This window comes from Neoarius graeffei, chromosome 20 (genome assembly GCF_027579695.1).
Source record: "Neoarius graeffei isolate fNeoGra1 chromosome 20, fNeoGra1.pri, whole genome shotgun sequence".
Taxonomy (NCBI): Eukaryota; Metazoa; Chordata; class Actinopteri; order Siluriformes; family Ariidae; genus Neoarius; species Neoarius graeffei.
In genome coordinates, this window is record NC_083588.1 from 48021776 (window position 1) to 48042034 (window position 20259).

Consider the following 20259-nt stretch of genomic DNA (forward strand, 5'->3'; position numbering starts at 1 on the left):
CAGAATTAGGGGGATTGGTGATCCTCTTCCCATCTTTACTTCAGAGAGCCGCTGCCACTCCAAGATGCTCTTTTTATACCCAGTCATGTTAATGACCTATTGCCAATTGACCCAATGAGTTGCAATTTGGTCCTCCAGCTGTTCCTTTTTTGTACCTTTAACTTTTCCAGCCTCTTATTGCCCCGTCCCAACTTTTTTGAGATGTGTTGCTGTCATGAAATTTCAAATGAGCCAATATTTGGCATGAAATTTCAAAATGTCTCACTTTCAATGTTTGATATGTTGTCTATGTTCTATTGTGAATACACTATCAGTTTTTGAGATTTGTAAATTATTGCATTCCGTTTTTATTTACAATTTGTACTTTGTCCCAACTTTTTTGGAATCGGGGTTGTAAATGAATGAATCAATCAAAAAGAAAGAAAGGAAGGAGCAGAGCTGAATTGCTCTGTGCTGTCTGTAGGGGGAGACAATTTTATGGGTGGGGGGGAAAAAAAAAAAAAAAAAAGGGTGTGTAGACAGAAGTCTGGAGTTTAAAAAAAAAAAAAACCCTCAGTCCATCATACCATGATGGCAATATTACACAATACCGTAGCTCATGATTTAAAACACTTAAACATTACAAACTGTACCTTTAATACCATTATTGGAATGGTAGTGTGAGGTACGGGTATTAACTCTCAGTGTGCGTATATAGTGTCAATCACATGATCTCAGTGACACTACCTCCTAAAATAAGACAGGCGCTATTTCCATCTCTGTTGCTAGATGAACGTGAAGCTGTTGTATTTCTCAACAACACAACAACACTTACAAACCCACGAGATACACATTCCTGCTGTTCACATGCCTCACACTGTAAATGAACTAGTAGCAATAGGCATGCGTGCACACACACCCATGTAACTTTCGAAGGCGGTGCATATGACGTGTGTTTTTCAGTGCAGTTTTACCTGCGTGGCTCCAGGCATGTGTGTATGGATCGTAGGTGAGGGCTGATGAAGGCGCTCAAAGTGGATTGAATCAGAAGCTTAATCAGAAATTGTATAACAAGCTCGGACCATATCTGTCACTCTCGGTTTCTGAAACTTACCTACATGCAATTATTTTTTTCAACAATATCTTACCGTCTTCCAATCTGTTGTCGTACCACAAAGGAAATTCAAAAGACATGTGGTGAGGTTAACAAGGGGCAGCCTTGGGCTGAAGTGCCCTTGAGCAAGGCACCTAACCCCCAACTGCTCCCCGGGTGCTGTAGCATAACTGCCCACCGCTCTGGGCATGTGCGTGTCCTCACTGCTCACTTGTGCGTGTGCACGCATATGCATGTGTTCACTGCATCAGATGGGCTAAATGCAAAAGGACGACGTTCACTGTGCTCGAGTGTGCATGTGACACAAAGGCTTCTTCTAAAAAAAAAAATTTCTGAACCAATAGCAAGACTATACAGTAGAGCGTACAAGATCCACCATAAACTTCCTAGTTGGACTCATCACTGCACTGCATTTTCACATTCAAACGCCGTGACTTTTCAGAATTACAGTCATACTATTACGTTTTATTTTCAGATTCAAACCAACCGTCCCTCACCAACACATAACACGGGTGCATTACTCAATCCGTAACGTGCACACTTTTCAGTACCTGCTTATAAAAACACTTATGGTCAGAGATCAATTTTTTTTTTCATCCATACACCAAAATCTGGAATGAGATCTCCGATCACATTAGAACACCATCATCCATTACACGTTTTAAAAAAAGGCACACAAACTCTGACAGTTACACCTGCAATCATTGATCTATTCTCATACCAGTCAGGTTATTATTATTATTATTATTATTATTATATTGCTTCAATCCTGTCCCCTTTCAACTTCTATGTATGTAACTGTTTGTATTGTTTTTTATTTCTGTTGACGTCCTTGATTGTGTTTTTTTTTTTTTTTGTATCGTCGACGTGATTTTTGTCTTAATTGTACTGTGATGTGATCTTTGTCTTTTATGTGCTGCAGAACAGGAACCTGCTGTAAACCAGTTTTAACCGAGTCAAGCCCATTTAACTGTAACTAAAATATAATCTCTAGCCGCTTTATCCTGTTCTACAGGGTTGCAGGCAAGCTGGAGCCTATCCCAGCTGACTACGGGCGAAAGGCGGGGTACAGCATGGACAAGTCGCCAGGTCATCACAGGGCTGACACAGACAACCATTCACACTCACATTCACACCTACGGTCAATTTAGAGTCACCAGTTAACCTAACCTGCATGTCTTTGGACTGTGGGGGAAACCGGAGCACCCGGAGGAAACCCACACGGACACGGGGAGAACATGCAAACTCCACACAGAAAAGCCCTCGCCGGCCACGGGGCTCGAACCCGGACCTTCTTGCTGTGAGGCGACAGCGCTAACCACTACACCACCGTGCCGCCCCACTTTTAATCTTTTCCTGTATAATAAACAAATGAAATGAAAATGTTAAACAACAAATATCACATCCTGTAACAAATTCCAAAGACTGGAATAGAATTTGGAAAATGTATTTTTGGAACTGAAAGTGTTTACAGATAAAGAGACTTGACTGTTTTTGGGGATTTTTTTTGGGTTCGGATTGACTATTGTAATTATATTGAAAAAAAAAAGTGTCCAAAAAGTTAACAACCAATCGGACTTGTATTTCTCAACAACACAACAACACTTACAAACCCACGAGATACACATTCCTGCTGTTCACATGCCTCACACTGTAAATGAACTAGTAGCAATAGGCATGCGTGCACACACACCCATGTAACTTTCGAAGGCGGTGCATATGACGTGTGTTTTTCAGTGCAGTTTTACCTGCGTGGCTCCAGGCATGTGTGTATGGATCGTAGGTGAGGGCTGATGAAGGCGCTCATAGCCAGCAGGAGGAGGTGCGTGTCTGGAGCGTTTTTGGAGCGAGTGCCTCAGTTTCGCAACCTGTCACAGAGAAATACAAGACAGTAGATATTAGAAATATCAGACATCCAAGGGTGAAAATGCTACACTCCAGACAGGTCAAGACCTTTATGGTGTCCAAATTACATTTTAAATAATGCCATTTCAAATAAGGTATAAAGGATCAATCCTTTTTCTAAATTGTTCCAAATACACTCTTCATGTGAACATAGCCAATCTAGGCTTTGGAGTAAGTGGCTGGCGGATACAGGCTTTAACCTTGAGTCTGGAAATATTTCAGCCATTTTTGTTCGCTTCTGATTTTGCCTTTAGTGTATAAAAATGTGCAGCAGGCAAGTGTTTGGTATCTTTCTTCCCCCCCTTGTCAATATGACCTGATAATTCCTTTCCACTTAAACATGCCATATAAATACACACAACCCAAAAAAAACCCCAAAACCTTAATTACAAAAGGTCACCATACTTTATCAAGCCAGCACATTGGATAGAAGTTGGTCATATTGCTTAAAATAGCATCATTTTTTGCAACACTGTCATTTAAAGAAAAAAAAAAAGAAAAAAAATCAAATAGGTGTGGTCAGCAACCTCAGAAGGTCAACCGTCAAGAAGTATTTGCTGTTCTCCGACCACCACTGGTTGAATTTCCTCACACAGATACAGCTCACTGTATGCATCTCATTAACCTTGATTTAACACACAGCCCTGCCTCACGCTAGTGACTCCATATAATCTAGTGTGTGAGATATGTCTGTCAAATATCTCAACACAGATTTAATTCGATAAGTGTGTGGGGAAAAAAATCTAAAATCCTAATTTAAGACAACTTAAAGCCTTATATTTGTAAAATGTAATTAATTACAGACCAATTTTAAGCCCTAAGGACAGCCTGGGAATAAAACGAATGGAAAAAGAATGAATAAAAACATGGAACAATTATTTGTATTCACACTGTTATAAAGCACTGACCTCTCGGAGGTGCTCGGCACTGCCCCATGATGCCGAGCGCTTGTGCCCCACTCCTCCTCTTCTCCCCCGTGTTTCCTCAGTCCATGAATTTGGGGTCTAAGGAGAGAAACAGTAGACAAAAGGTGTTTTTAAAAACACAAAATGACCAACCATGTGAGTCACATAAGGCATAAGATTAGACTTGCCCATTAATGCAAATGTTTAAAAAAAAAAAAAAAAACTAGTGGATTACGAAAAGGATGACAAAAACTTTCTGAAGCATGACCAATTTTTTTTTTAAATTGATATGCTGGTCCAAAAGAAAGCAAGACTTAGATTCCGAGGAAATCTTTTTGGCATAACCCTGCCTCTGTCTCTCGTTGCTGAATACTGTACATAGCATGATTAATCCTGCCATTATTGCGTACCTTGCATTGCAATGCACCAGATTGGGTTACAGCATCTCTCAGCTTTGGAGAGAAGTGAAAGAGGCTGCCTTACCTCACTGACTCTATTTGAATATCATACAAAGAACAAGCAACACACCTGTTATGCACCTGTGACATACTCATACAGCTGTGCAAATGCTAGCAGGGAAATTTAAAAAAAAAAAAAACCTCAACAACCTGTATACATGATCTCAAATGCACCTCCTATCCCATTTCTATTTCCGCTCCGTACCCATGTAGTGGACCATCCTTGTGCGTTAAACCCCAGACTTGAGCTTTTGTTGCACACCAACATGCACACTAACCTATCCACACACACATACCGCCATGACGCCTCGGGCCTTCGGTTTGCGTACCCGCAGGCTGAGAGGAAGTGGTAGATTGAGAGTAGCGCAGAAAGCCTTTAGCGTAGCGACCGTTTAGCTTTACCGGCACAAGTGTCACCCTGCAACAGCTGCATCACGCTTCCTCTGGGTGCAAGTGTGTGTGTGTCAGTGGCTGAAGATGATGTCTGAGTTTACTGCATGGATTCGCTCTCTCCCTCGGTCTCATTCTCGGTTTCTCTTTCTCCAATATGGGAGTAGAAATGTTTCGCGTTGCTTCACGCTGAGGTCATGACACGCTGTCACCAGTGATCTATAAATTTCACATGTGACAAAGGGGTCACTCGCACTGACGCTGCATCTCCGTTTATAGGTGGATCCGGAGACCGGAGGTAGGACACACAGGAGGAGAACATCATGTGACGGAGGTAGAACATCATGTGATGAACACCTTTCCTGTACAACACTTGTTTTAAATTTAGACACTCTCCCCCCCCCCCATCATCAATCCAACCCTTAATGAAATAAGGAGACCAGGATCACAGGTCAGCGGCTATAAACAGAGCAACAGTATCTGGGCGAAACGCAGAGAACTACATGACAGGGGTAAAGTTTCAGAGGGGTGAGGGGATTAGGGGGTAATGAGAGAGTTGGAGGGGGTTAGTGTGCAAAACCAAACAACTCCGGAGTGTCACGTTTGTTATACTCTCTTGCCTTTTGGGCCGAGACTGTAGAATAACCCATCAGTAAAATAACAAATAGGTTAACAGAAACTGGCAGAGATATTCACTGCATCTGTAGGGTAGGTATGATTTTTACACTCTTAGCTGCATGAAAAAATGAAAAGAGCAGCGTTCACATCGTCACATTTGTAATGAATGGAAGGATAATGAGGACGTTATCATTTCTGAAAGAAGCGTGTGGTCATCCAAGTTCAAGTTCACTCGAAACAACATGGCTGCCCGTCCAAACTGAGATTTCACAAAATCCCTCCACAATCAACTCTGAGCTACAAAAAGCACAGGGCTCTGGTGTATAAGCAATCTTCTTGCCTCATAAATCAAAAGGGCTGCCCTCTGGCGATACGAGGAATGTTTCTTTTAAAGCAACACATGGTGAGATTTGATACAACGCCCCTAAGGACCACATTTATTAAAGCCTTTATCCAAGTTATCTTTTCCACAGCAATTTCACAGGCACAGTAAACGATCTGAACATTCCCAAACCCTGGCCAATCCCATAATCCCTGGCTTGTTCGGTGCATTACAAGCCCAAATCAGGCCTGCTGAACGTTACTCTCACACTGCCTTATGTGAAATCCAGTTTTGGCTAAGTGACAGATGATGCGTTTGACCTACTTGTGTGGTGTTAATTTTATTGGCAAAAACAAAACGGAGCATCAATGACTTTTTTTAATTAAATGGCAACTAAATGTACATTTTAATCATTAAAAAAAAAAAAAGAAATGAAGAGGTCACAACCAGATGACTGGACAGAACTCTGTGACTCTGCAAGGACGATTATTACAAGAGAATAAACAGACAGGCTGCGCCCATACTCTCAAGTGTATGTGGCAGGATCATGGTGAGAGGAAACCACTGTGTTTACACTGTGCACTGCTAGACACGCTACAGACCCGTCTTCTCTGGTCTGCGCATTTATTCTAACTTTAATACCTCATGCCTGGACTAACGCGCTGTCATGAAAAGTTGTTTGTATATAAAAAGACCTCACAGACTATTACACGCCTGGCTCTTGGAGTGAGCTTTGTTGGTTGAACACTCCTGAGGAGGGGAACAGTGATCTTGAATTTCCTCCATCTGTCTGACTGTGGACTGTTGGAGTCCGAACTCCTTAGAGATGGTTTTGTAACTTTTTCCAGCCTGATGAGCATCAACAACTTTTTTTTTTTTTTTTTGAGGTCCTCCTTTCTTCGTGCCATGATACATTTACACAAACGTGTTGGGAAGATCAGACTTTGATAGATCCCTGTGCTTTAAATAAAACAGGGCAAACACTCACCTGATTGTCACCATTGTCACCAACTGAAAGCACCCGACTCTAATTCCACCTTCAAATTAACTGCTAATCCTGGAAGTTCACATACTTCTGCCACTGCCTGATACGTAATATTGGATGAGTTTCCTCAATTAACAAAACAACCAAGTACAATATTTTTGTCACATTTGTTAACTTAGGTTCTCTTTAGCTAATTTTAGGGCTTGTGTTAAAATCTGATTATGTTTTCGTCGATGTATTTATGCAGAAATATAGAAAATTCGCAAGGGGTTCACAAACTTTCAAGCACCAGTGCAATTCTTTATCAGCTAACTCGACAATAAAACATTTAATCAGTGAATAACTACAATACAACTAAAACTTATGATTTTCAACTCCAAATTAGCTGTCAAAGTGAACACTGTACCTGTGTGGCTTTGTCATTGACACAGGTTAGCGTCTGGCTCTCGGGCTGTTTGGGCCATTGGCCCTGCAGGTACGGCCCCACTAATGTGTCCAAGGAATGGGTCCGTCTCAGCGTCGGCTTCGGGGGACGCGCCTTTGTCTTGGACTCAACTAGAAAGACAGGGAGGCACGTTACATGAAAGGTGATGAAGAAAAACTAAAGTTGACAACAGCAAGGTATAAATTCCCACTGGAGGAAGAGAAGTATATGATTGCAGTCAGGGCTCATACATACGGAAGCCGAGAGAGGCCCTTCATATAATCCTTTTTTTTTTTTTTATTTCACCTTGTTATCCTGAAATAACGACATAATTAATTCAGGATCTCGAGAAAACAACACAACTAATTCGAGATCTCGAGAAAACAAAACCGTTATTTCGAGATCTCGAGAAAACAAAATTATTTCGTGATCTCGAGTAAACAGCTGAGAAATGGTTCATTCAGGTGCGCCAAGAGACTTGTGATATGCTGACTTTGGGGCTATTTCTCATTCTGTATAGACGCAACTTTGGTCATTAGAACGTCTGGAATAATCGATCACCTAATAAGGCAATATTTTGATCAGGGGTTGACACAGGGAGAGATTGCATCAAGTCTGTTAATAAGGGATAATTTCAAAATTAGTCCGCGGCACCTCCGCAGAAGACTGGCCCGGCTTCGTCTCTACCGACGGAGATACAGTGATCCAGCTGAGATCATGAAATAATTGTTTTGTTTTCTCGAGATCTCGAAATAACGGTTTTGTTTTCTCGAGATCTCGAATTAGTTGTGTTTTCTCGAGATCCTGAATTAATTAAGTTCTCAGGATAACAAGGTGAATAAAAAAAAGATTATACGAAGGGCCTCTCGCGGCTTCCATACATACAGCAGCTTTGAAATGAAATTCATTTTTGTGGACTACAAAAGAAACTGTTCTCTGAACAGCCAGTCCAGATTTAACTTGTATGTATGTTCTGAGAGTTACAAATTATTCTATTATTCAGTCAGGTCCATGGTGTTTGAGACGAACACTACGTGCAAGGACGATACAGGAGGGAATCGATTATGTGGAGAGCAAAATACGAGATTTATTAAATAAATAAAAATTGCAAACAATGAGGTATGTCTTTGTTTCTCAAGCCATAAAAGAGGCCTTAATTTCAGAAAACTACATTCAAGCATATCCAGGATTTGAATCATCTTGTGCAAACCCTGTGCAGAGGCACCAACATCATTAACAAGAAAAACAATTTTCTCACAAGAGTCCTAGAGGCGAACAAGGCGGCAATTTTTTTCCCCAGATGTGCACCAAAGTTTGGCGTGACCACTACCTTAACATTTAGCAGCTCCTCCTTTTGTTTTGGTTAAACAGCCGACAGTCCCACCCACTGGCTTCTACTGGCTCACAAAACCAAGGGTCAAAGTTCATATAAGCCCATTTTACACAGCCTGTTCAAAGCAGGAATCTTACGCCTTTATTCCGCCTCCCATTCCATATAAAACGTCCAAATGCAGAACAGGGAGGCGGTGTTGTTCTGGCTCTGAGTTGGAATGATTGCTAGCAACAGAGCCGGAATCGAAGTCTGCGTAAAAGGGACAACTGGTACGGCGGGACAGGGGTGAGACTGTCATTGATGTTCGTCTTTCCAAGACTGGCGCAAATTCAAATGTCTCCATTTACAGTGTCCAAGGTCCATGCACCTTTCTGCCTCAAAGCACTTCCTACTTCTCTTCACTTTCTCCTCAAACATAACTCTGATCCACAAATGTTTTGCTTGCATGAGTCTCTCAATTCCTCGTTACTTTTCACTCAGATTCTCACTCTAAATTTGCGGGTGCAGGTTCCTGAACAGACTTTTTTTTCCCCCCTCCGAAAAAGCTTGACACAAGGACACCACTTACTTACTTCTTATTACTCAGGTAGCCTCAACGGGCCAGAATACAGTGTCTTGCAAAAGTATTCATCCCCCTTCGTGTTTGTCCTGTTTTGTTGCATTACAAGCTGGAATTAAAATTGATTTTTGGATGGTTAGCACCCTTTGATTTACACAACATTCCGACCACTTTAAAGGTGCAAATTGTTGTTTTATTGTGACACAAACAATAAGATGAAAAAACTGAAATCTGGAGTGTGCATAAGTATTCACCTCCTTTCATACAAAACCCCTAAATAAGAGCTGGTCCAACCAATTCACTTCATATGGTCACATAATTAGTTGATTAAGATCCACCTGTGTGCAATCAAAGTGTCACATGATGTCTATAAAATCAACCTGTTCTGGAAGGACCCTGACTCTGCAACACTACTAAGCAAGCAACACGAAAACCAAGGCGCACTCCAAACAAGTCAGAGACAAAGACCCCGTTTACACGTAGCCGGGTATCTATAAAAACGGATATTTATTTATGCGGTTGCACCCATCATTTACACGTAAACGGAGGTTTCAGTCACTGAAAACGGCTGCTTTCGAAAACTCCGGGCAAAGTAGAGATTTGTGAAAACTCTTTTCATGCCTGTGTGTAAATAGTGGAAAACGGAGTTTTCTCTGTGTTATGGGGAAAACGGAGTTTTAGCATTGTGATCCGACGGTCCCTCCTCCTTGGCTTTCAGATCTCTGGTTGGCTTTCTATTCGTTTGACATGTTTTTGACAGCCTTCCCTGGCTGTTTTTGAGCATTGTGTAAACTGAATTATTTTCTAGTACGGGGAGGAGAAGATACCCGTTTTCATAAATACCCGGCTACGTGTAAACGAAGTATCAGTTGTGAAGAAGTTTAGATCAGGGTTTGGTTACTTTTATCAAAAAAAAAAAAAACATCCCAAACTTTGAATATCCCAGGGAACGCCATTAAATCCATTATAGCAAAATGGAAAGAATATGGCGCCACTACAAACCTGACAAGGGAAGGCCACCCACCAAAACTTACAGACCGGGCAAGGAGGGCATTAATCAGAGATGCAACAAAGACACCAGAGATAACACTGAAGGAGCTGTAAAGATCCACAGCAGAGATGGGAGTATCTGTCCATTGGACCACTTTAAGCTGTACACTCCACAGAACGGGGCTTTATGGAAGAGTGGCCAGAAAAAAAAAAAAAGTAATTGCTTAAGAAAACACGTTTGGAGTTTGCCCAACAGCCTGGCAAATTCTTCAAAACACATGGAAGATGATTCTCTGGTCAAATGAGACTAAAATTGAGCTTTTTGGCCATCATGTTAAATGCCATGTATGGTGCAAACCCAACACCCTGAGAACACCATTCCTATAGTGAAGCATGGTGGTGGCAGCATTATGCCGTGGGGATGTTTTTCCATCTGTAGGGACAGGAAAGCTGGTCAGGACTGAAGGAAAGATGGATGGTACTAAATACAGGGCAATTCTAGTGGAAAACCTGCCTGACTCAAACAGAGGTTTTAGACTGGGACAAAGGTTCAGTTTCCAGCAGGACAATGACCCTAAACATACTGCTAAAGCTACACTGGAGTGGTTTAAAGGGAAACATTTAAATGTATTGGAATGGCCTAATCAAAGCCCAGACCTCAATCCAACTGAGAATCTGTGGCATAACTTGAAGATTGCTGTACACCAACACAACCCATCTAACTTGGAGTTGGAGCAGTTTTGCTTTGAGGAATGGGCAAAAATCCCAGTGGCTAGATGTGCTAAGCTAATAAAGACATACCCCAAGAGGCTTGCAGCTGTAATTGCAGCAAAAGGTGGCTCTACAAAGTATTGACTTTTTTTGGGGGGGGGATACCTATGCACACTCCAGATTTCTGTTTTTTCATCTTAATTACTGTTTGTGTCACAATAAAACAATTTGCACCATTAAAGTGGTAGGCATATTGTGTAAATCAAATGGTGCCAACTCTCCAAAAATCCATTTTAATTCCAGCTTGTAATGCGACAAAACAGGACAAACACAAATGGGGATGAATACTTCTGCAAGACACTGTACATATCATCCACTCTCTGTAATCCCTTAAATGATTCCAGTTCCTGCGAGTTCCCAGCTCATGTGTTCTTCTTCAATATAATCAACGAAACTCACTCTTGGTGTTCCCTATGCACCAGTTTCCATGTGATGAGCTGACTAGCTGCCTGCTCTGGATGTCAAACAGTCTCCAGCAAGCTGTATCCTCGTAGCCACGACCTTGTCACTGATCCTTGGTAGCTCTCCATGTATCACTTCATATGTGATGTTCTGCCTCCAGCTAATATTAAGGACTGCGTGCAGCAACCATCGAGAGATTTTTCGAGCCAGGGTGTTTGGGTCTAAGCCTTGTTTCCATACAGTACAACAAACTCTACTTTGGCCAAGAAGTAGCTCAACTATTGTGGCTAAAGGACACAAACATGTTATACATACTGAGGCTGTTACTTCCCTTAAACATGAATAATTTAATGAAACTGATTACATGTTGGAGTGGCACATTGGTGTAGCAGTTAGCACCATCACCTCACAGCAAGAACGTTCTGGGTTTGAGCCCAGTGGCTGACGGGGGCCTTTCTGTATGGAGTTTGCATGTTCTCCCCGTGTCCGCATGGGTTTCCTCCGGTTTCCCCCACATTCCAAAGACATGCAGGTTGGGCTAACTGGTGGCTCCAAATTGACCATAGGTGTGAATGGTTGTTTGTCTCTATGTGTCAGCCCTGCGATGATCTGGTGACTTGTCCAGGGTGTACCCCGCCTCTCGCCCATAGTCAGCTGGGATAGGCTCCAGCTTGCCTGCGACCCTGCACAGGATAAGCGGTTATGGATAATGGATGGATTACATGTTGCATATGATTTTCAGCAACTTCGCTTGTGTTTGAAGAGTGGTATAAATGTGCTCAGCTAGCAAAAGCACCTCAATGCTCAGTTCACCCACCATTGTTTTCAAAGCAATGCATAGATACATCATCCTTGACACCGACGCTCCATTATGACTCATCACACTTCTGGTTGCAGAACAGCAGCTCGCAATGTAAAAAACACACACTGGTGTAGCTTTCTGCCGGCTTTATTTGGTTCAGTGTAAATCACTAAAGCCGGAATATTGCGGTGCCTTCTTTACGCCAATATTACAGAACATGCGTGGAAACAAGGCTTCAGAATATATATGTCTATGCAAAGTGAAAGTAATGCTACCAGAAGGAAGTGAATGTCCTTAACATGCCTGTCCCCTTCTGTAACTTAGCTGAATGGTCTGAATGATGTGAAAAAGCAAAAAGGTGTCGTTTTCTGGTGTTTCCTGTATTGCTGTATGAAGGAGTCAGAAATTGTCCGTGTTACGGCTCAATCGTAGATGTTTGCATTAGAGATGACACCGGTTCAATACCCGGGATCAGTATCTGGCCGATGCCAGCGCCAAAAAAAAATTAAAAAATAAAATAAAAATAAAAAAAGTGGATTGAATCAGAAGCTTAATCAGAAATTGTATAACAAGCTCAGACCATATCTGTCACTCTCGGTTTCTGAAACTTACCTACATGCAATTATTTTTTTCAACAATATCTTACCGTCTTCCAATCTGTTGTCGTACCACAAAGGAAATTCAAAAGACATGTGGTGAGGTTAACAAGGGGCAGCCTTGGGCTGAAGTGCCCTTGAGCAAGGCACCTAACCCCCAACTGCTCCCCGGGTGCTATAGCATAGCTGCCCACCGCTCTGGGCATGTGCGTGTCCTCACTGCTCACTTGTGCGTGTGCACGCATATGCATGTGTTCACTGCATCAGATGGGCTAAATGCAAAGGACGACGTTCACTGTGCTCGAGTGTGCATGTGACACAAAGGCTTCTTCTAAAAAAAAAAAAAAATTATTTCTGAACCAATAGCAAGACTATACAGTAGAGCGTACAAGATCCACCATAAACTTCCTAGTTGGACTCATCACTGCACTGCATTTTCACATTCAAAACGCTGTGACTTTTCAGAATTACAGTCATACTATTACGTTTTATTTTCAGATTCAAACCAACCGTCCCTCACCAACACACAACACGGGTGCATTACTCAATCCGTAACGCGCACACTTCTTTCAGTACCTGCTTATAAAAACACTTATGGTCAGAGATCAATTTTTTTTTTCATCCATACACCAAAATCTGGGCGGCACGGTGGTGTAGTGGTTAGCGCTGTCGCCTCACAGCAAGAAGGTCCTGGGTTCGAGCCCCGGGGCCGGCGAGGGCCTTTCTGTGTGGAGTTTGCATGTTCTCCCCGTGTCCGCGTGGGTTTCCTCCGGGTGCTCCGGTTTCCCCCACAGTCCAAAGACATGCAGGTTAGGTTAACTGGTGACTCTAAATTGACCGTAGGTGTGAATGTGAGTGTGAATGGTTGTCTGTGTCTATGTGTCAGCCCTGTGATGACCTGGCGACTTGTCCAGGGTGTACCCCGCCTTTCGCCCGTAGTCAGCTGGGATAGGCTCCAGCTTGCCTGCGACCCTGTAGAAGGATAAAGCGGCTAGAGATAATGAGATGAGATGAGACACCAAAATCTGGAATGAGATCTCCGATCACATTAGAACACCATCATCCATTGCACGTTTTAAAAAAAGGCACAAACTCTGACAGTTACACCTGCAATCATTGATCTATTCTCATACCAGTCAGGTGGTTATTATTATTATTATTATTATTATTATATTGCTTCAATCCTGTCCCCTTTCAACTTATGTATCTAACTGTTTGTATTGTTTTTTATTTCTGTTGACGTCCTTGATTGTGTTTTGTTTTTTTTTGTATCGTCGACGTGATTTTTGTCTTAATTGTACTGTGATGTGATCTTTGTCTTTTATGTGCTGCAGAACAGGAACCTGCTGTAAACCAGTTTTAACCGAGTCAAGCCCATTTAACTGTAACTAAAATATAATCTCTAGCCGCTTTATCCTGTTCTACAGGGTCGCAGGCAAGCTGGAGCCTATCCCAGCTGACTACGGGCGAAAGGCGGGGTACAGCATGGACAAGTCGCCAGGTCATCACAGGGCTGACACATAGACACAGACAACCATTCACACTCACGGTCAATTTAGAGTCACCAGTTAACCTAACCTGCATGTCTTTGGACTGTGGGGGAAACCGGAGCACCCGGAGGAAACCCACGCGGACACGGGGAGAACATGCAAACTCCGCACAGAAAAGCCCTCGCCGGCCATGGGGCTCGAACCCGGACCTTCTTGCTGTGAGGCGACAGCGCTAACCACTACACCACCGTGCCGCCCCACTTTTAATCTTTTCCTGTATAATAAACAAATGAAATGAAAAATGTTAAACAACAAATATCAGATCCTGTAACAAATTCCAAAGACTGGAATAGAATTTGGAAAATGTATTTTTGGAACTGAAAGTGTTTACAGATAAAGAGACTTGACTGTTTTTGGGGATTTTTTTTGGGTTCGGATTGACTATTATAAATTATATTGAAAAAAAAAAAAAAAAGTGTCCAAAAAGTTAACAACCAATCGGACTACATTGTGGAAAAACGTCAATCCAAAACTGTTGAGCAAAATCTGCAAAACCGTGATACAATGGCTAAGAAAACGTAATGAATGTAAGAGTGAACATGTAGAGCACATATACTAAATAACAAATGCAAAATTATTTATACTAAAACTTTAAATAGAATAAAGTGCAAGTGACTTGAGTGAATAAGTTTAACAATAAATAAATAAATAAAGCTTGGTAGTTTTTAGAGAATAGATGCTGTATCCGCTGATACTCAAGCTTTCAGTATCGCAAAAAAAAAAAAGTGGTGTTCTGCCATCTCTAGCTGGCACTTCTGCTTGTGCAATCAAATGCTAAAAACAAAATTACTAACAAGCGTTGCCAGGCAAAACAAACCTCGCCTGTTAACACTTATGATGAATATGAAGGAAGATATCACGAAAAAACGATTTTGACCTTTTTGGTGACCTTGAGTGAACAAACTTGGCCAATAAACATGGTTCTGATTCTCTGCTGCTCTCAGTTAATCAGAACACACCGTATTGCGTGACTGTTACACTCTTACAGCGCGATGACATAGTGGCTCCCACCTCCATATGACGCAGTAGCCACAAAAACCTTGACCAAATCTTGGAGGTGGGTGGCACGGTGGTGTAGTGGTTAGCACTGTCGCCTCACAGCAAGAAGGTCCGGGTTCGAGCCCTGTGGCCGAGGGCTTTCTGTGTGGAGTTTGCATGTTCTCCCCGTGTCCATGTGGGTTTCCTCCGGGTGCTCCGGTTTCCCCCACAGTCCAAAGACATGCAGATTAGGTTAACTGGTGACTCTAAGGCTACATCCACACGACAACGGCAACGAGATTTTATTTAAAAAAATATCGCGTCCACATGGGCAACGGATCAGTAAAATATCAGGTCCATATGGCAACGCAACGCTTGCTGAAAACGATGCAATACACATGCCACACCTCTACGTGCGCTGTAAGACGGTCCCATCGGAGACACCAGAACAATAGAAGAAGTAGGACGCATGCGCATAAACCCCTTCTTCTACCCGGCGTGAAGCACTCACAGGAACAAACACACAACAAGAAGATGGCTGCGACTACACGAGGAAATCGTGCCTTCTGTGTGTACAAATTAGTTTTATTAGTGTGCATAGTTTTATATAACTTAATTTTCTTATTGTGTGAACATTTTGAAAAGCATTTTTATATAATTTATATAACTTTTTATATTGTGTGTGAACATTTTGAAAAGCAGTCTTATCCAATAAAAAAAAAAGAAATTCAAGAAATGGTTCACTTACTTGTTTATTTAAAAGAAAAGCTGTATACAAAAGTGAATGCAATGCAGTGGTTCATACAAAACAGCGAGAGTGCTGCTTGTTCTAGTCATGTGGTTGTGATGTCATCGTAAACAAATCCGTTCTACTCATCCAGACGACTTCGCAACGGCACCGTTGCCAGATTTTTCCACTCTGGAACCCGTTCTCGTTTTGGGGCACCCAAAACACCGGTGCCGTGTGGACGCCAGGCCGAAACGATAAACAATTTTATCAGATTCACCTGAATCTGTTGCCGTGTGGACAGCCTCTAAATTGACCGTAGGTGTGAATGTGAGTGTGAATGGTTGTCTGTGTCTGTGTGTCAGCCCTGTGATGACCTGGCGACTTGTCCAGGGTGTACCCCGCCTTTCGCCCGTAGTCAGCTGGGATAGGCTCCAGCTTGCCTGCGACCCTGTAGAACAGGATAAAGCGGCTAGAGATAATGAGATGAATGAGATGAAATCTTGGAGGTTCTATTTGAGACCAATGCCCATCTATCCTGAAAGTTTCATGAAGATTGGTCCAGCCGTTTTCCTGTAATATCATTAACAAAAAAAACAAACAAACCCGACCGAAAACAATACCTCGCCCCTTGGTGAACTCCGTCCCGGGCGAGGTAACTAATGCAAGAGAAAACTAGAAGGACACTTGATAGACTGCATACCTCCACCAAGGCACATATTAACAATATCAAAATCATAAAATCACTTGAACCTAGGATAATACTAAAGCTGTACACCAAATTTAATCAAAATCTGTTTGCTACTTTGAGTTACATTAGGAGAAGACAAAAATAAAAAGATCCTGGATCCACATACATGTCCGGATTTGCATCAAAATCTAATCAATTGTTCCTTGGGCCATGGCTCACCTTTCCTCAAAATCCGTTCACTACTTTGGGAACAGGCAAACAAACAGAGGTGAAAACAACACTTCCTCCAACAAAGTGAGCAGAGGTAACTTTAATTTTTTTTTTAAACTGTTAATGCAGACGGCTTTATTCAAGCTCAAAGCCTCCTCTATTGCCGCCTTCAAAACACTATGTAAAATGGATCTGACTTCCAAAACTGTGTACATTTGGTATATAATCGTTCATTTAATTCTAAAATCTCACACACACACACACACACACACACACACACACAAAAAAAAAAAAAAAAGGGAGATGAACAATTTCAATTAAACATAATAAAATGCAACATTTGGGACGCATCTGAAATCTATTTGTGAAACTTGCTCACAAGTAATAATGGTTCTTTGTAACAAAAGTATAAAACAGTCATGTTTCAACTGACAGCATGAATTTAAGTTGTGGTTAGAAGTGTGCAGCATGTGAAACAGCTGGCAAACTAGTGAATAAACATCTTTGTTTGCAGCAACCACCTGCCCCTGCCGTTGGCTCTGGCTGATAAAATTTTATTTTTTTCACCCTCCAGGTCCAGTAAAGGTTAAATGTGTGTTCAACTGTGTCTTTGCTATCGTTTAGTAGCACACAGTGGCTTCAATATCTGAGACAGGTGTTATCTAGTCCCCAGTGTTAGGACATGGAATGACAAGTGTGTCTTCACCCCTGTGGTCTGGATACACCACTAGAGTAGCATTCCCCCCCCCAGCCCTCGCTGTCACGCTGTCCTTATTCATTGTGCTGCTGAAGACAAACCGCTGAGAGCTTGCTCGTTGTCAGCAGATGTTAAACCCCAAGTAAAGCGGGTGTGTGCGCGCACGCTCGTGTGTGTGTGTGTGTGTGTAGTGTTCTGTATATTGCAAAACACCACAAACCCCCTGTGTAATGTCCCGTTAGGCTTGTCTTACCCCCATCCCCCCTGAGCCCTTCTCCCCGTAAGCATAGCGAGCTGGTTACTAAAATAAACACGTCCTGGCACAAGGACTTGAGTTACACCCACAGCTCCGTTCTGAATCCAGCAGAACCACAACAACTCAGACCTGCTAATGCACCCTGTTCTGCAAGCAAGAACAATACATCAAAAAAAAACTTTTACACTGGGCTTGTCATTTTCAAACCAGTGCTGCTTAAAGAAAGAAGTTGTTTAGGATTCACATAAGACAGAGACCCAAATTCCTTCAGCAGATGGTGGTTTTGAGGATTATACCAGTCCTGAAGACTTTTTTTTTTTTAAGAAAAAGCATGTTATGTTCATTATACTGTTATGAACTCCTGTGCAAAGGGAAGAACAGGACGTGTTCTTGGGCTCAGTAGGCCAACACTGAAAATGCAAACGTATATTCGGCTCGACTACCCAGTGTTCTGGAAAAGCAAAAATCTTCTAAAGGGAATAAATAACACGGGACTGTTTCGCACAGTAAATCTTACATTTTACACTACCGTTCAAAAGTTTGGGGTCACTCTGAAATGTCCTTATTTTTGAAAGAAAAGCACTGTCCTTTTCAATGAAGATCACTTTAAACTAATTATAAATACACTCTGTACATTGCTAATGTGGTAAATGACTATTCTAGCTGCAAATGTCTGGTTTTTGGTGCAATATCTCCATAGGTGTATAGAGGCCCATTTCCAGCAACTCTCACTCCAGTGTTCTAATGGTACAATGTGTTTGCTCATTGCCTCAGAAGGCTAATGGATGATTAGAAAACCCTTGTACAATCATGTTAGCACAGCTGAAAACAGTTGAGCTCTTTAGAGAAGCTATAAAACTGACCTTCCTTTGAGCAGATTGAGTTTCTGGAGCATCACATTTGTGGGGTCGATTAAATGGACAGAAAAAAAATGTCTTGACTATATTTTCTATTCATTTTACAACTTATGGTGGTAAAAAAAAAAAAAAAGTGTGACTTTTCATGGAAAAAACACTGTAGCACCCTAATTTGAGCCATACTTGAAACCGTCTTGCTTTGGTCTAGTAAAGCAAACAGCTCTTTTGTCTGCAAAGCCTAAAAAAAAAAATGCATGCATGCATACATATGCATGTGCATATGGGAAATAATCTGTGAGTGAGTGAATGCATGCACAGATCAGCCTTGCATGCTGTGTTTGCAAAAGATCACCCTGTAACACCAACTGAAAGCATGTGTAATGAGTATTCCCAGACACTCCCTTTCTCTAGCATCCGTGTGTAAGACAGGAAGAGAGACACAGACATGACTAAAACCTAGAAAAACATTAAAGCAACACCTACATTATTTTTCAATTCACACGGTTCTGATAAAGGACACAAGATGAGGATATTAAATTTGATCACATGTTCCTACTGTAGGCCCTGTGTAGATGTTTTAAAAGGCCTTTTGCATACCCGGTTTGGCCTCCCTCCATCTCTGTGCTGGAGTTTTCGTGGTGTTGTTGTTGTTGTTGTTGTGGAGTTGAAAAGGCACTGTAGCTCGGAGAGGCTGCAGACCGGTGCGAGACGACATCCCGAGCTCACAAGGAGGAGAAGAAGAAGAGGAGGAGGAGAAGAAGAACTGCGCGTTTCTATCAGCTTCTTCAACAAAACTGAAAATTTTCACTTTTTAACTCCAGGGCTGCTTCAATTTTCTACTCCTAATATGTTTCCATACAGTTCTGCCCTATCTCTGGAGATATTTGTGCCGTTAATGCTAGCTCACTTAATCCTTCATGCTTAGCTAACACACAGCTAAGTTCTTTTGTGAGCTAAGCCTGCAAAACTTTTTTTTTTTTTTTGGTTTGGTTTTATTATTAAAAAATAAAGCAACCTCGGTACTACCTTTTCAGAAATATCCGTCTGTGACTAATCCAACATGACCAATTCGACTGTTACACGAGTATACACACACAGACCTGGGTGTAAAAAATGGTTAAAGTTTCTCGAGTCGTCTACATTGTTGGTTGCCTGCCAAAGTTCTCTTCACTCCAATAATCTGACAACAGCCAGCCTCCACGCTTGTGTCGGAGTGGGCGGAGCGTCCAAACACACGCGCGTGATCTGATTGGCTGCTGAGAAATACTACTGCTATCCTATTGGTCGGTGTGTGTATCAATAGGTTCAGGTCTAGAGGTGGGTGATAGAGATTATGGGTTGTTTTACAAGCTAAAACTCACATTTAACACTTATTATCTTCAATATCAAAAGGCTTGACTAAATAAACTTGGTTGTTTATTGTAGCCCTGTGATAGCTCTATTTACCATGCAAAAAAAAATTGGTGATAACGTTATTTTTGGTGAATGTATGGTCATATTTAGCAAACTTGTGTCATTTAGAAAAAGTGCTTTTTTGACCACAGGTAGCTCCAAAAGGGATGCACTTACATCATTCTTTATACCATAAAACACATATTTGGTTCCATATCATTGGAAACATAGTTAAGTTTTAATGTTGAATGCCAGTAAGTTTTCAGACTATTTTGATCAAATTAGTATGGAATTGTGTCAAAAAAAAAAAGTCCTCTCCGAGACAGCTCTCATCTCATCTCATCTCAT

General features: G+C 41.8%; 1 protein-coding gene across 1 annotated transcript in view; it reads right to left on the reverse strand.

The window, feature by feature from the left end:
- fam117aa (family with sequence similarity 117 member Aa) overlaps positions 1 to 19680 on the reverse strand; it is a 34208-nt gene extending 14528 nt beyond the window's left edge. Inside the window, exons 1-4 of the mRNA XM_060901840.1 lie at positions 19117 to 19680; positions 7083 to 7231; positions 3907 to 4002; positions 2842 to 2961 (exon numbers count right to left, since the gene is read on the reverse strand). Coding sequence (XP_060757823.1) covers positions 2842 to 2961; positions 3907 to 4002; positions 7083 to 7231; positions 19117 to 19234 — 483 coding nt within the window. The 5' untranslated portion in view covers positions 19235 to 19680. The remainder of the gene's footprint in view (positions 1 to 2841; positions 2962 to 3906; positions 4003 to 7082; positions 7232 to 19116) is intronic.
- Between the last annotated feature and the right edge of the window lie 579 nt (positions 19681 to 20259).